The sequence below is a fragment of the Cuculus canorus genome, chromosome 21 (assembly GCF_017976375.1).
Source record: "Cuculus canorus isolate bCucCan1 chromosome 21, bCucCan1.pri, whole genome shotgun sequence".
Taxonomy (NCBI): domain Eukaryota; kingdom Metazoa; phylum Chordata; class Aves; order Cuculiformes; family Cuculidae; genus Cuculus; species Cuculus canorus.
The window spans coordinates 2,384,503-2,399,677 of record NC_071421.1 but is presented as its reverse complement, the minus strand read 5'-3'; the positions used below and the strand labels follow the sequence as shown (position 1 = coordinate 2,399,677).

General features: G+C 47.6%; 1 protein-coding gene across 2 annotated transcripts in view; it reads right to left on the bottom strand.

Annotated features, from left to right (window-relative positions):
• The window catches only part of SKI (SKI proto-oncogene), a 106,185-nt gene that overhangs the window by 7,928 nt on the left and 83,082 nt on the right, over nt 1–15,175 (bottom strand). For both annotated transcript variants that reach the window (XM_054085480.1, XM_009561547.2), the window contains 4 exons: nt 5,421–5,546; nt 4,818–4,933; nt 2,839–3,113; nt 2,088–2,389 (listed from right to left, as the gene is read on the bottom strand). In XM_054085480.1, coding sequence (XP_053941455.1) covers nt 2,088–2,389; nt 2,839–3,113; nt 4,818–4,933; nt 5,421–5,546 — 819 coding nt within the window. The remainder of the gene's footprint in view (nt 1–2,087; nt 2,390–2,838; nt 3,114–4,817; nt 4,934–5,420; nt 5,547–15,175) is intronic.

The following is a 15,175-nucleotide window of genomic DNA, read 5'->3' as shown; positions in this document are numbered from 1 at the left end:
TTGTGTGCAGCAAAGCTGAACAAGAAAGTTGCTGAGGAGCTCAGTAAGCAGGTTTGTTTTATCAAGCCCCCACAAACGCACTTAAGGCAAGTGTGGGACAAACTGAGTTGCGTATCTTCTCCCTCAGTCCAGGTCTTGCTTTGCTGCGGTAACTGGTGTGGTGCCCCAAGTCTCTGGGCAACCAGGCGATGGGGCTGCACCGTCACAGCATTGGGAATGCACCAGGCTAAAACCTTAACCTAAATTGGAACTCTGGAAATTGCTGCGAACCATTACCTGATGGGGTAACTGTACAGAACTTAAAGGTGCACAGGAAGAAACTCCTAAGTTTTAAGAAGCTGTTGTTAAAAGTCACGTTCATCGCAAGCACCAGCGTGGCTCACTACAGGTCTGGCTCCTAACTGGTTAAATCGGAAACCAAAGCTCGATATTTTTCCCCAGAAGCAGCGTTTCCTCTGTCAGAGTCAAACCTCACAGTAATGTGCTTCTGTTAAGTAACACTGCCACCGGGTCATGGGAAACGCACTCCCCTGACGATCTCACTGCCCAGCCGGGCGCTCGCCAGCGCAGCGCTGCCGGTGGAGGGAGGCACACATGACCATCTCTGTACGGGAACTGGAAACCCACAGCTGCCCATGTTGAAAATGATGGCCAGACACCATATCCCCCTTGCACCCCGGCATGTTGCTCGATTTAAGGCCTCAACACTCAGTTCTGCTTCATCAACTGCTTCATCTAATTCTGACTTTGCTTTCAGTACATGCTGTGCGTTTAGATTAGATATTTAAAAATTAGCTTTAAATATATGTTACTTACAAATATTTACTTTTAAATACATAAAATGAAACAACTATTTACTGAAACACAAGGGAATTAAGTGATTTGCTTCAGACAACAACAAAGCAGCAGTTCAGCTGAGGCGGCGGCTCTAGGCCTCCCTTCCCTGGCCTGGTCCCACAGCGCACCCCTCACAGCCGTCCACAGGAGAGGGATGCGGCAGCTCCCACTGAAATGTCACTTGTCAACCATTTATTAACATTCTAATTATGATCATATCTGTGTGCTTCGTACACTCCCTCTTTCACCTCCTCCTGCCCACCAGTGGAATACCTGAGTGTCCTCCTGGGGATTTGAGGATTGGGGGCGTTTGGTGTCGTGTTAAACCGGCAGCCACACGGCATACCTGACACCGAGCTCCTGTCCTGTTCTACTCCCCAAAGGAACTGCACTCCGCCAGCTGACGGGACTGCAGGCCCGCTCCAACCGACACACTCGCTGGTTTTCCATCTCCCATGCAAGACCAAACAAGGCCCCCAGGTCACAGCCAGCCCCAGGCACGTCCAGCGGGCGACCCCTCCGGCTTGGTTACAGCCCCACACAGAGGATCCAGAGAGGACAAGCGCCTCCGGCACTGGCTCTGCCTCCCATGCCCACCAGCTGCTTCTGCCCCAGCTCAAACAAAAGAAAGTGTCCACCTGCCCCCTCTGTGCAGCCACCGCGCTCTGGATTTGCCACGGCCAGCATGGCCCTGCAGCCTCTTCTGCCTGACTGCTCTTCCTCAGACACGATCGAGGGCTTCCAGAAATACGGAGCTGTTTCACTGAATGAGGTGACGCCTGGCTCGTGAGCAGCTTAGCAAAGATCGTAGTTCAGCTCCTCATCGGGGCTTCAACGTGTGTCCCTGTGGCCCAGGAAGTGCCCCCTCTCAGCCGGGCAACAGCACGGCTGTTACAAATCTTTTTAAAGTACAGCTAAAGCCTCCAGCAGGACCGAAACGTTTCTTGTTCGGTGAAATGAGAACAGAATTAACTGTGCTGGACTAGAAGATGTTCTCAGTAATGAGATGATGTTGATTTTGGTAACCATGGATTTACACCCTCAGGCAAAACCAGGTGGCAGGCTTAAAGATGTAGGAATGGTTCCTGTAGACTTTGTTTCCCAGCTGAATTTACAAACAGTTTGCCGGGAAAGGCTGTTGCTATTTGGGAAAAATGAGGCAATTCTTTCTCACATGACCCTGCCTCATGGTTTCTACCTGGAAGGGGATCTGCAGGCAGTGGGAAGGGAAAGCTATTTGTCAGCATCACCTGATGTAGACTGCGCTTGGCTTGCAAGGCAGCGTTCAGCTTCTCTTCCTGCTTCACTCTCATTTTAACAACTTCATGGAGGAATTTTTCTTTGGCTTCTTTCGTGTCGAGGCCGCTGTCCAGGGCCTGCCGCAGGTGCTCCAGCTCGGCCTCCAGCCCGCTGCTGTGGGAGTCAGAGTGCGGCACGGCCTCGTACGAACTGCTGACCGCGACCGGGGCCTGCATCCCAGGCGAGCTCATGTCCTTTGCGGAGCTGGACGAAGTAAAGGACGGGGAGGAGAGCGAGGATAAGGAGGAGGTGACTGAAAAACAGAGACACTGAAAATTAATAAAAGCAGACATCTAAATCGAATACATCTCAAAATACGCTGAGGCCCTTTTGGACAGTCAGTTAAAAAACCCAGAAGAACGAAAATACTCGCTTTATGCTTTGATAGTTGAAATGTGATGGCAATGCAAAACGGCTGACTTAAGGGACCTGCTCTCCCAAAAGGCCCCAGGCTAAGGGACTTCCGCGGTTCGGGCGCTTCTTTTAGTCATGCACACTCCTCTCCCGGGATGCTCCCCCAACTTATGTTCCATTCTGGGTTTTTGTTATTACTTCAGGCTGCATTTCTACATCCCGGTGAGGTATTAGGCTGCCAGAGTCGTATGTAATCCCAACAGAAGGTGAAGAGCTGACTCCAGTGTATCACTGAGGAAAACCCAGCACAAAGAAGCCAAAGCAGAGGCAGATATAACGGTCACTTACATTCTTCCCTAGTTTCTACTTCAATTTCAGCTTCCGACTCCTTCTCCTCTTCAGTGGCAGTAACAGGGGCCGCAGCAGTGGCTGCTGCTTCTGGGGCAGCAGTGTTCTCCGCAGCGTGTTTCCTCTTCCGCGGCTGGGCAGTGCTGCTCAGAGCTTCGCCGCTCCGGGACACCACGGTGGCGCAGGGTGCGGTGCTGATGATTTTCTGTTGGGCTGGCGGTGCCAGGGCCACGTTGGGGGCCACGGCATTCTCAAAGCTTTTGTAGGAGTAGAAACTGTTGTAGAAGGGAAGGCAAAAGGAGAAAAGAGTCATCATCTTGGCTTTAAAGTGCATCCCAATGCACGTGCTACCCTGGAACTGCAAGACGCTTACAGGAATGACAGTAAAGCTGCACTGAGTTGTACCAGTTAAGAACCTGCCTCTGTATTTGCTTAGCATTTTGCACCCAATTAAACATGAGGATGATTTACACAGCTCATCTCCACCCAGTTCAGAAGGGGTCACATTCAAAGCGCCACATACTCTAGGAGCACCAAAGAGAGGATATCTCTCAGAGCAGAGTACTTATAATGAAGTCGCGTTGTGATCTTCACGCACTCCTGTTTAACCTCACTGCCCAGTTTTACTTCTGTCGATCCACAAATGTTTTGCAAACTTGGAAACGGCACTTCCTTCAGAAAGGCCACAGGAGTGCAAATAGCACTGAAGTCTTTCACAGAGCATGAATCAAGAGCACATGAACGTAAAACCACAGGTAAAACCCCAACAAACCTACACTGAAGGACAGTAACGTTGTAATGTCAGATCCACAGAGCAGACTGTCTTTGCACCTCTAGTTCAGCAGCTACGACATGATGGCTCTGCAGTCATACGCTGACATTTCTCCTGGTCCTGGGGGGGTGGGTTTTTCCCCCCCAAGACTCAAATTGGCCAAATGTCTCCCATGGATACCGAGGGTGCCTCTCACCCCAGTTCAGCCTTTCTCTCCCTACTGAACTGAAAAGCCTGTTTAGAACCCAGGATATCGTGGCAGCCTTGCTTTTATTTTCCTTCCCTCCCCCAATCAATCCCCACAGCTTCTCAGAAACTTGTTCACGAGGGCAGCAACATATGTTCTCCATAACGCTCCCCAAAACCACCTGGCCACTTTAGTCAAACTTTCCAAAGAAACCATTACCCTTAGGCAGAAATCTGGCATGAGGAGTTTTCAGACTGAGCAGCTCGAGTCTGGCACAGAAATGTGCAATTGCCCCCGACACTTTCCATTCTAACTGCGACACCAGCAGTCCCACCTATTCTGGGCAGTGACTCATTCCTGTACCAGGGTAACCAAGTTCCTGTTCAGAATCTGGCCCACAACATCTGATGGGTCCTGCAAGCTGAGAAGCCTCCTGCGGGCTCTCTTGCCCAGTGTGCTCTGCCAGGACCTCTGGCATCACAAGGGAACGGGACAGCCTGTGCTCTCCGTTCAGTCCTTCGTCCTCCTATGGTATTGTCCACATAGGATGAAGGATGCAGCTGTGCTGGCAACACACGTGCCAGCCAGAGCTGCGAGCTGCTGCAGGCACCAAGTGGCAGTTGCCTGGAAATGCTGGCTGGTCCCTGACCGCCTGCCCTAAGAAGAACTCGGTCATCAATAACCGCTTTAGACAGCGACGCCGAGAACACCCGAAGACTGCACCCAAAGTGATCACGAGGTGATAGAAGCAACCCTCATTTCAGACTTTTACAGCAAGTTTTACTAAGAAAACATATTTAATGAACACACATAATACCAGAACTTGTGTTTGTTTCCCTTCTGCAAATTAAAACACTGCAGCTGCAAACGCTTTTTAATCCCATCCTAGCGGACGGACCAAGTGAATTACAAAGCTACCAGTTAGTGAACAGTGCAAGGGAACAAACATAAAGCAACTTGCTGTCCAGTACATCTCCGTGGCTGCCAACCGCACTCTCCCCTCAGTTCATGTCTCCGTACCTGTCTCGGATCAATGCGGGAAGGTGGGATGAGAGCTCTTTCTCATTTGCTGATACAGCAGGGGACCAGGGCCGGAAAGCGGAGAGGCGCTGACGGGGGTGGACACAGCCGATACTCTGGGAGGGAAGGGAAACGAGAAGTAAGTAAATACAAAGTATAAACCCCAATGGTGTGCTAGTGATGCTTTCTAGTACACATCTTGTTATCTCTAACACTGCTCTCACCACTGGCTGGGACCTACTCAGTAGATTCCACTGGAAGAGGTGAACTGTACTAATGTAAAACCTCACCAGTTTTGTCTCTGCCAGTTATGTTTAATTTGCAGAGAATACAAAAGGCTCTTGAGTCTTTCAGCATTCCTGCACCTCAAAGGCATGAAGGGATCGCTCACTTCATTGTCACAATCAAGGTCAGCAAACACTGGAGGATGGCAAGGAAACCGGGAGGACTGTACAGCTCAGTGGTTACCAGGGAAAGGACAGAAATAGCATTAACTTAGAGAAACCGGGCAAGGTCTTTCTCTCATTCTCAATCCTGGTTTCAGTAGAGGGATGCCACATGCTAATTCCAGCTCTCTTTTAATTACAAAATACTCAGAATCACCTTATTAGACGAACTGGATAAGGACCGTAACCAACTGGACTGTTTTTCTTTCTCAGTAGAAGCTGGAGACTGGGAAGCAGAGTCATCTAGTTTGGACTTTTTGGAAGCAGGAGGATCTGAAGGGACCTGAAACAAAGACAGGCAGGATAAATCAAAGTCAGAATTACTCATTTTGCCATCGGTTTAGAAGCAAGTTGATAAGGAAATTTCATATTTAAAAGAAAGAAACGCTGAGCTTTTTTCTGTGTTTTTAAACCTAAGCAAAAACAAAGGAGTGAAAACAAGGGACAGACACAAACTATGACATAATGTGGCTTCATTCCTTCATTTAAGATACTCCGACAAAGTGTGGTGGTTACAGGCACTAACAGAAGTGAAACATTTGCACCAGGCTGCAGAGTACTATCTGCCTTTTATGATTTTTGTATGCAGAAAGGTAAGGTTTAATGTGGTTGCTGAACTGGAAAGATTATTTTAAATGAGAACAGAACAGACTTTGTTATTCTGTTTGCAGTGGTTGTTATGCCGATGACTTCACTACCCCACAGCTGCAGTGGATTCTGGGGGTGCTGCCAAGAGCTGCTTTGCCTTTTCCACAAGTGGCTCAGCTTGGCCCATAAATCATCCTCAAGCATAAGAAAGCCCCTTGGCAAGCAAACCCCCTTTCCTTCAACACTGTGAAGGAATAAAATTCCTATAGTCCCAGCGTGGCTTGCAAAAAAATTGGTAACTACTGGTTTAACTGGTGCAGTGGGGATCCCAGCTTGAAGCCCTGCCAGTACAAACACGCTGATCAGCAGGGAACGAGAAGGTTCTGGACCTTATGCAGCATCACAAATAGAAATAATAAGAGAAACACACACCTTGGCTTCTATTCCTTTGTCTTTCTGCAATTCCAAACTCGCTACCTTTCCATATTCCCATTCAGCCTGGCGGAACCATGCTGCAGTTAAGTAGTATTCAATTGTATTTGCATTAAATTTCTTCATCCTTCCACCTCACTGTGATTTTTGTGGGCAAACACGTATTTATACAGGTGTGTTTGTAAAACACAGGCACGGCAACATTTGGAGAGCCTGAAATGCTTCAAAATCAGGTCTATTTGCCAAGAAAAGAAAGGATTTTATTTGCCAATGTCTTGTGTTCTGAAAATGAGTCCCCTTGAAGGTGTCTTAAATTGGGAACCCAGACTGCTTCTCCAAATGATTATTTGTTCCTGAAAGCTGTGATCTAAACGACTTTACCTGGAGAGTACACATGGAACTGAAGGCAGTACTGCTAAACGCGCTTCTCCAGCCTCCACGCCAGCTCCCAGGCAAACCCCACAGCTCTGCATCGAGAGCAACACATGCCTTTTGCACACCTTAACTAGGAGGAAATTACAGCCTCACGTCTGTGAACAGTCTACAGCTTTCATGGAAGCAGGGCAGCAGTGCTGGAACCACAGCTCAAGCCGGCGAGGACCCAGCTAAGGCCAGTTCAGCTGGCAGCTCACACTGCCCTGACCACTCCTCCGGGCCCATCTGCACAGCAACAGCAACAAACCATGTCGGGAGGTTCCAGTCAAACATTCCCTGGCACTCTGGAGCTCGAGGCAGCTTTCCATATGCAGCAGATGAAGAAGAATGACCCGGGTGTGTATATGTGTAACCCCGAGTACAAAATTAGCCCGTGCCAGTGCCAAATGCCAGCTCCAATTGGATTTGCAAAGGATTCCTTGGGCACAGCTTCAGGCTGCCCTAGGGCTGGCTCCTGGAGTGGCGGTGGCGAGGGCCCTCCCATCGACTCAACCAGAAAGGGCATTTCTAAACACTTCTTGTAGAAAAGGCAGGACAATGCATTGGAAAAGATTTGTTTTTGCTTTCAGAGATGCTGTCTGTGCAGAATTAGTGACAGCATGAGAAAGGTATTTGGCAAGTGCCTACTGCTCCCAGCCCTCTCCACTGGGGATGGAGAGCTGTGGGGAGGGGAACTCAGGCGGAGGGTGGGGAGGAAGGGGGCTTGGAATGGAAAAGGCAACAGGTGGCAAGACTCAGCATGGAACCTGGTCCTCCTCCCGACCAGCCGCGCTCGGCTGTTGCGGAACACGCTGTTTGGGCAGGCGTGGGGACGGCCACGGCGGGGCTGGTGCTCGCTCCCGGCGCACCCAGCCAGAGCCCGTGCAGCACCACGTGTGAACACGAGCAGCTTGGGGGAATGGAGAGCAAGGGCCAGGCCTTAGAAAGGCTGCAGAGAGATTTCAATAGTATGATCTCATTTTGCATTTTTCAAGAAATCATGGCTGTCTCCAGCTTTCCCCACTGCTCCCCTTCCTTATCACAGCTGACACCAGGGATCAGGAGGGCTCTGAGGACAAAGCATTTCAGCAGACCTAGGAAATGATGCTGAACCTTTTGTTGCCAGGAGCCCGTATCGATCTGAAACCAGGAGCTGCTGCTAGGGAGAAAAGCACTAAAGAAGGTGCACACATGGGGAAAACACAGGTTTGCATCCCCAGCAGCGGAAACAGGATGAAAAAGGAGGAGAGGGAAGCAGGTGCTCAATGGGGTTTGTAGATATTTCTAACTTCAGGTCACGTCCCACCACAGGACTCCAGAATTCCTAACAAACCATTGCTGTCCCAAGTGGTAAAACCCTTCAGCCAGACTCAAGAAAGGGCTGCCGCCATCCCGATCTGTGAACTGCTGTGATGACGTTTGCCAGTTTTCCTTCCACACACTTTGGTTATGCAGGTCATCTGCTGGCTAAGGTGGGAACCGCCTCTCAGTACATGCTCAAAAACCCATTTTAACAACGCAAAAATGTGGCAGTCCCGTAGATCCCATGGTCTATGAAATACTGAGGCACCATATGTTGCTATTACTCAAGAAATGGGATTTCACCTCTGAAACTCGTGGAACAGAAGCCTTCTAACTGCAGCCTATAGTCATTTTTGGTTAAATTTTGCTCTTGGGTAGTTCCATCTGCTTGGACATCCCACCAAAGACGCTTGTGTCCCCCTCCACAAACACTGTGGTTGTCATGAACGCATCAAAAATCCCAGCTGTAATGACCCAAATCAGGTCAGCACGGCTCCTCGACGCAGTTCTTTTGCATTGTTCAGCCCTCTGATGCTGGAAGAGGCAAAAGCCAATCTGCTCACAACTCCAGGAAGACACTTAGACACAGAACAAGACCAATACTGAACACAGGATCTTCTCTTCATGACTCACCGATTACATCCCACTGTAGGACAGCCTCCAGGCACCAATACACCCCACTGTGACACTTCCAGCCCAGCCACTGCAGCCAGCAAACCCTGGTATTGGCTCAAAGATGGATGATTCTATTTCATTTTCCCTCTTTGCCAAATAATGAAATGCACAAAGTTGCAAAAGAAATACTGAAAATCTGACGTCACTTTTTTGCCGTCTTTGTAAAGACTTGCAAAAAACTTGAACTCAAACCCTAGAAGACCAAAATACATATTTCCTTATTTCCTATTCAGTTTTTCTTCCATTACAGGCAACTTAATAATCTGTCATCAAATGGGCTTTGTGCTGGGCAAAGGACTTTGATAATGTGGAGCTTTCCAATCCACAGGCATAAGGAACTCCACGTTACAAAGCCGGTTCAAAAGAGCTGTATGAAACGCTTACTGAAGCTTTTAGACTGTTGCTTTCTGAAGCAATTGATTTTTTAGGGAAAACAGATACAGAAAACTGTAAAAAGTTACCTAAAATGGATTTTTTTTAAAGTACATTCCAAAGGGAAATGTGGGCACGTGAACTTAAACGCCAGCCATTTTAAGGCAAACTGAAGTGAAGCCGCCCAGTCTGGCCTCCAGCCAGGCCGGGCCACGTCTGACATGTCTGATCGGATTCTCTACTTCTATAAAGTATTGCAGTAATAAACCATGAGATCAGGAGAAAGACTTTTTGACCCTCTGCTTCTCAGACAGGCAAGGCCTGAGCCCAGTGCCCGGTACTGTGAACAGAACCAGCAGCCCAAGCAGCACCCGCTCAGCACAATACCTGAACAGTTCGGAACATACAGTCTGTGTCTAACCAAGATCCTTTGATGAGGCCGGGGAATCTGTCCCTTGCCCAGGCCACTCCTTTCAAAGACGGACGGGAAATGCAGACAGCACACCAGCAGAAATCACAGCATCCTATGGGGCATCTTTAAAAACAAAAGATTTAACATCCCCAAAAGCTCTCGCACTATCCCAACAGACAGAAATCTGTATTTTGGTCCCCTAAAACAATTATTTGGGAAAATACTGGGAGGCTGAAGAACTCCGTTTCATATTCCTAACTCTGGTGTAAATCAGAACCGTCTCCGCTCAACACCCTGCGGTCAGGGAAGCAGGTATAACAGAATAGGCAAATAAAAGGCCTGTAAATCCATAGATCACATAGGTTCATTTGTTCGAGTTATTGCTTGTGCTGCAGGCTCCTGCAAAGAGCTGAGTTCGGTTACACCACGAGAAAGGGTGAGGCTTCCTGTCTCGTCCCATACCCTGTCTGGGTGTGAAAATACTGCAGCTCCCTCATTAGGGGCACAAACCACAAGACCAGACGCCGGTCTGATGTAAGCCTAGAGAAACCCCAGAGAGACACTGCTTGGGTTCACAACGTGTCAGACTCCAGCAGATAAAAATACACTGAAAGAGCAAAAGGCCGATAGTGAGCACAGTTTACCACTGGCATCACACGCCCATGGTGGCGTTTGTGCTAAGGCTGTGCTCCAGCCTGCGCAGCAGCACAGCACCAGACCCAACTGGTCTGCACTGGGGGATCGCTTCGGGTCCGCTGGGCAAGCAGGGTCCTCCTACTGACCGAGGGAGCCTCTGATTAAAAATTATCTGGTCTCATTTGAAGCACACTGCCATCAATTCCTGAACTTGGGAACTGAATTCAGAATCCTCCACATGGGGCTTTTATGAATTGCAGGCCTGAATCTGTCCAAATACAGGCTGAACAAAGTGAGGATGAAGAGTGCACTGTGCGTCTCAAGTTGACTTCAGATTCCTAGTGAAAATCAAACTACAACACTCAAAATAAGAGGTACCGCCAACACGTGGGAAAAGGGCCCTTTATCCGCATTCTTTAAGCCTTTCCAAGCACATGAACGGATGGACAGACCACTTGCTTCCTAAAGCCTCTTTGTGACATGGTCCAGAACTGATTATTGAGGTATTAGAGGTCTTTGTAAGGACTGCACTTTCACATGGATTAAAAAAAAAAAAAAAGATTGAAAGCTATGAAGGGTTGTCTCAATAATAAAAAAGCTAAAAATAACGCTGTTCTCCAGAGCTGTAAGAAGATTCACTGCCTGTCTCCTGTATGTATTCTATAGAGAAGAAACCCACCCCGTTGCAGTGCCAGTTCCAGGCAGTGCATGCAGCATTTGTTTTATTTTCCTGTTTTCCAATTTTGGTTTCATTGGGCAGCAGTCCAGACTCTCCATCTTCCCATTTCTCAGTGCTCTGGTGGAAGCGTAAGCACTCATTTTACCCTGTCATTCTGGGACATGTGATTACGGGAAGTATTTGCTTTCTATTCTTGCCTTCACAGCACACATGCTGGCTGCCAGTGTGTCCCCCCCGTCTGACCCGTGGGGAATCTTCACCAACCGCAGCTGAGAGCACTTCAAGAGCGCCTGTTCAGCACAGGCGTAAAAAGGAGCTGTGAAAAAAACCCTCACGGGAACCAACCTACTCTCCCTTCCTACTGATGAGCCTACGAGGCCTTTGTCTCTTCCTGACAGGGGATCTTTTGGTGGTGTAAAGGCCCAATTTAATTTCTCTGATAGCAATGTCAACGCAGTTTCCCAACCAGTCTCAAGGGATGCTGTGTGAAGAGGTAATGCCTTCATCATATGGAGTATAGGAAGTTACTTTAAAAACTTGGGAACTGAATTTTTCTCACACCTGTGCAAAAATCTTTAATTGCCATGGAGTCACATCCAAAATTACCACAGAGGAAGCAAAAAGGGATCAGACTGTTTTACTTCAGACACTATCCCAGTTTAAAGCAAATTCCTACAGACGCCCCTTTGATAAATTCACCTTGTAAAGGCTGATTTAAATTATTTTCTACACAGCCTCTAGCATAAGTCATCATCCACGCGCAAAGCTTCTCAGCTATCATTAAAGAATGAAAAAGAGTCCTCTCTCCTGTCTCAACATTTCTTTCTTTTTATTCTTTAGTACAAGAACTGGGCCAGATGACACTTGATCACTGGGCTTATCCCAAGGAGCAAACAGAAAGGCTCTGCTAGGAAGGTGTGGTACGGCAAAACCAGCAACCACCCGCCAGGTAAACCCCAAATCCAGAAATAGAGGGAGGAAATGCAAATATCTCCCCACTTTTCCTATTTCATACAGACTGGTGAGCCTTCCAGGATTCCTCTGGGCCATGGCGATTTCACTGCAACCTGGAAACTTGCACTGAGAGAAAATGCTCAGCCACTTCTACTGGGTGTTTAATCCCTGATCTCAACAATTACTCTTTTATTTCACTCTTGTGCTTGTAAATCTCTCATATAAAATTACTCTTTGATACAGATCTAATCCTATAAATCCTTAAAACTCTCCAAATCTTCTACAAATATTAATTTTTTAACAGCCATTCTTCTAGCCTCGAAATTCTACGAATCTTTAGTAGCTGCTCCACAAAATCAGTATTTCCCACTCAAAGGGATTCTGCTCCTCTCAGTCTTCTATTGAAATCCCTCTGCTATGAGCAAGCATAAGCAGCACAGAACCATCACAGTCTGCACAGATGGGAACACCACGATGAGCCATGGAGAGCCAGAAAGAGAGCCAGAAAGAAAGGAAAAGCCATGTACGGATGCACTGTCACCTACCTCGACGTCAGTGCTAAATCCCTCACATAAAATAGTATCTGATCTCTTTTATTTTTCTTTGAAAGAAGCATCTGCAAAGACAGCTGATTATTTGTTATGTGAGGTACTTGTGCTCTGGCTCTTGGCTGATGCAACTAGAAGCCTCTTCTCCACTGGCCAAGAGTCTGGTTTGCCCTTCCAGTGGAAACTAAAAGTTACAGCTTGAAAAGAATTCCCTGCTCTGTGGTTTAAAACAAAACAAAACAAAACAAGTTTAACTCCCACTTCCCATTGGCTGAGAAGAGCCAGGGACAAAGCCAGGCCAGAGGGGCTAAGGAGAAAGAACGGCCCTGGTCATTTTTACTGGTAATGGCTGCCTGGGAACTTGTAGGTGCCCCGTCCATGGGAAGGGAGCGGAGGGAAGGGGAGTAGGGCTGACAAGGAACACAACTGAAGCAGTCGTACGCGCCTGCGCACCGCCCCCACGGGGGTTCCAGGAGAAAAGAGCAGGTCTGGCGGCTGGAAGGGACTGAGGGATTGGCTCCTGCTATAACCGAACCTGAGGAAAGTTACGCTATCAGATTCACCACAGCTCTGCTGTGCTCAGTCTTTGCTGAATTGTTAGTGGGGTCACGGTTCTGGGAATTAAAAAAGCTGTTTGCAGACAAATTTTTCTCCTCCCATTTTCTTTGAAATGAAACCAGGCTCTCCCGCTGTAACCGCACTTCGGTTCCAGCTCCAAATGCTCTCCAAGGCACCAGTTCCTGTGTTGTGGAGACATGTCCACTCCGCCAGCCAAGAATCTCATTTTCATTTCAAATGTTACATAAAAGGACAACTATTCCCCATGTGAGCTCCACTAATATCAGCTCTCGACCAGGCACAGTGTTCTTCCCCTAACACCAACTAATGCACAACGAACTTTGGCAACCAGGCAGGTTATGGAGCCGGGGAAGGAGAGAGGGGCAGAACTGGCAGAGCATCGACAGACCAAACTCTCCTGCAGTATCAGGCAGGCAGCTGCCGAGTTTAACTGCCCTGCCTTGGGTTCTTCCCCAGCTCTTACCGTGCCTGCAGAGCTCCCCAGGGTGCACAATCTGCTTTTCAGAAGCTGAAGTGATCCATCATCATGTCCTTAAACTGCTGTCCCCGACTTAGGCTGACAAAAAGCTGTTCCGTTGCCCCTTTGTGCCTAAGACAAATCTTAGTGCTCTAAGTGGAAGAGAGCAAATATGACCCCACTTGTCTGCACTGTGGTCCAGACTTACCTGAATTTATGGATAGGGCTCTTTCCGATACCCTGCTCTGCATCCCCACCCTTTTATGGAATGAAAACACAAGTTATCAGCAGATCTGATTTGGCCGCAGTGTCATTTTGGTAAGAAACAATATACTAGAATAAAATCCCTACGAAAGAATCTGGACCCTCAAGGCTGCAGGAAGGCAGATTTGTCTTAGGCACACGTATTTTTCCCTTGCATTTAATTTACTTGAAGTGACTACACGACCGCCTAAGAGCGTTCCGGAAGAGACAGTCTGTGTGTCTTGTCACAGGACTGGGAGCCAGGCTCCCTGCTGTGAAGCCCGGGTACAACAAGGTAGAGGGAAACAACTGCAATTAGCAAAAAGTCACTGTCTGAGTCTAATGCATCACCAGCAAGTCTGGATTTTCTGTTCTAACCAACAGCCAATGCAGTTTTTAACCTCAAGACTGCTTTAAATATGTAGCGGTGAAAGTGTACTGTCAATACATTGATTGTGGATTAATAGTTACAAATCCTATTAAGGTTAAAAGACGGTGTAATGGAAAATCCTGAATCCTAGTGAAGCAAAATAGTCCAAGGCCCTATTTAGCTGTCCCGTTCTAGTGGAAACTACCACCTGGTGCCTTTGCATCAGAAGTTGACTGATGGAGAAGAGTAGTAATCACACAGTTGAGGATATTTCAGGTACCAATACCTTTACATAAGATACTGAGTAAATTTAATATCATTAAAAGGAACTCGTTTTTCCTCCCTATCCTCTCAGTCAAGCAGGCCATTTCTGGAAGAACACAGTTTTGGAGGAGTAACTTCTCACCATCCATATATAGAAGACAGGAAAAACCTAAATTCTTTGCTTACAAAATGTTTTGAAAGCTCCAGACAGGCAGATGCTTCCTTAAGCACCCGACAACTAACGTGCTCCACAATTCTCAGAAAGCCACAAGAAGCTCATCTACTTTAAGTAACAGTTATTACTGCTGAAACCTCCCCAGAGCTCCAGGATAACGGCAGACAACCACTTACAGTCTTAGACTTCCCAAGCTGCTTTTGCTGCCTTTGGAAATAAGCATCACATGCGCCTTCCACCAGATGTGGAGCTGAGGGGGAGGATGGGGTGGGTTAAGAGGGAAGAAGGAGGAATGAAGAGGGCCCTTTGCTCTGTCCAGGACACATACGCACCATATCAGCCCTCCTCTGTCAGAAAGGGTTTGCTCTGGACCTAACTAATTTTAGTGAGCGCATTTACCATGCAGGAGGGATCCACCTGAAAAGGACTCTTGTCCTTCAAAATGGTTGGGTATTTTGAGAAAAGAGAAACATTTGCAACAGCTATAAAGAATTAAAATAACCGAGGGAAGTATTATTACCCCCTACCCTGAGACGATTAACATCAACATTGATTTCAGAGAAGCTTTTAGCAAACTGACTCATTCAATACACACGATACTGATATAAAGCCCACCTATTTTTTGGTTTTTTTCCCAAACACAAAGTCACTTTTTGACTACCAAGGAGAGATTTAAGAGGCAATGCCGAAGAAACATATGTGAGTGTGGACAGGGAGGCACAACGTATTTCAAAACCTATTCTGTCTAACATCAAAGAAGGCAGCAAAAAGAGATTATAATTCGAAGGGGAATGGGATGGACAGGAGGGGGA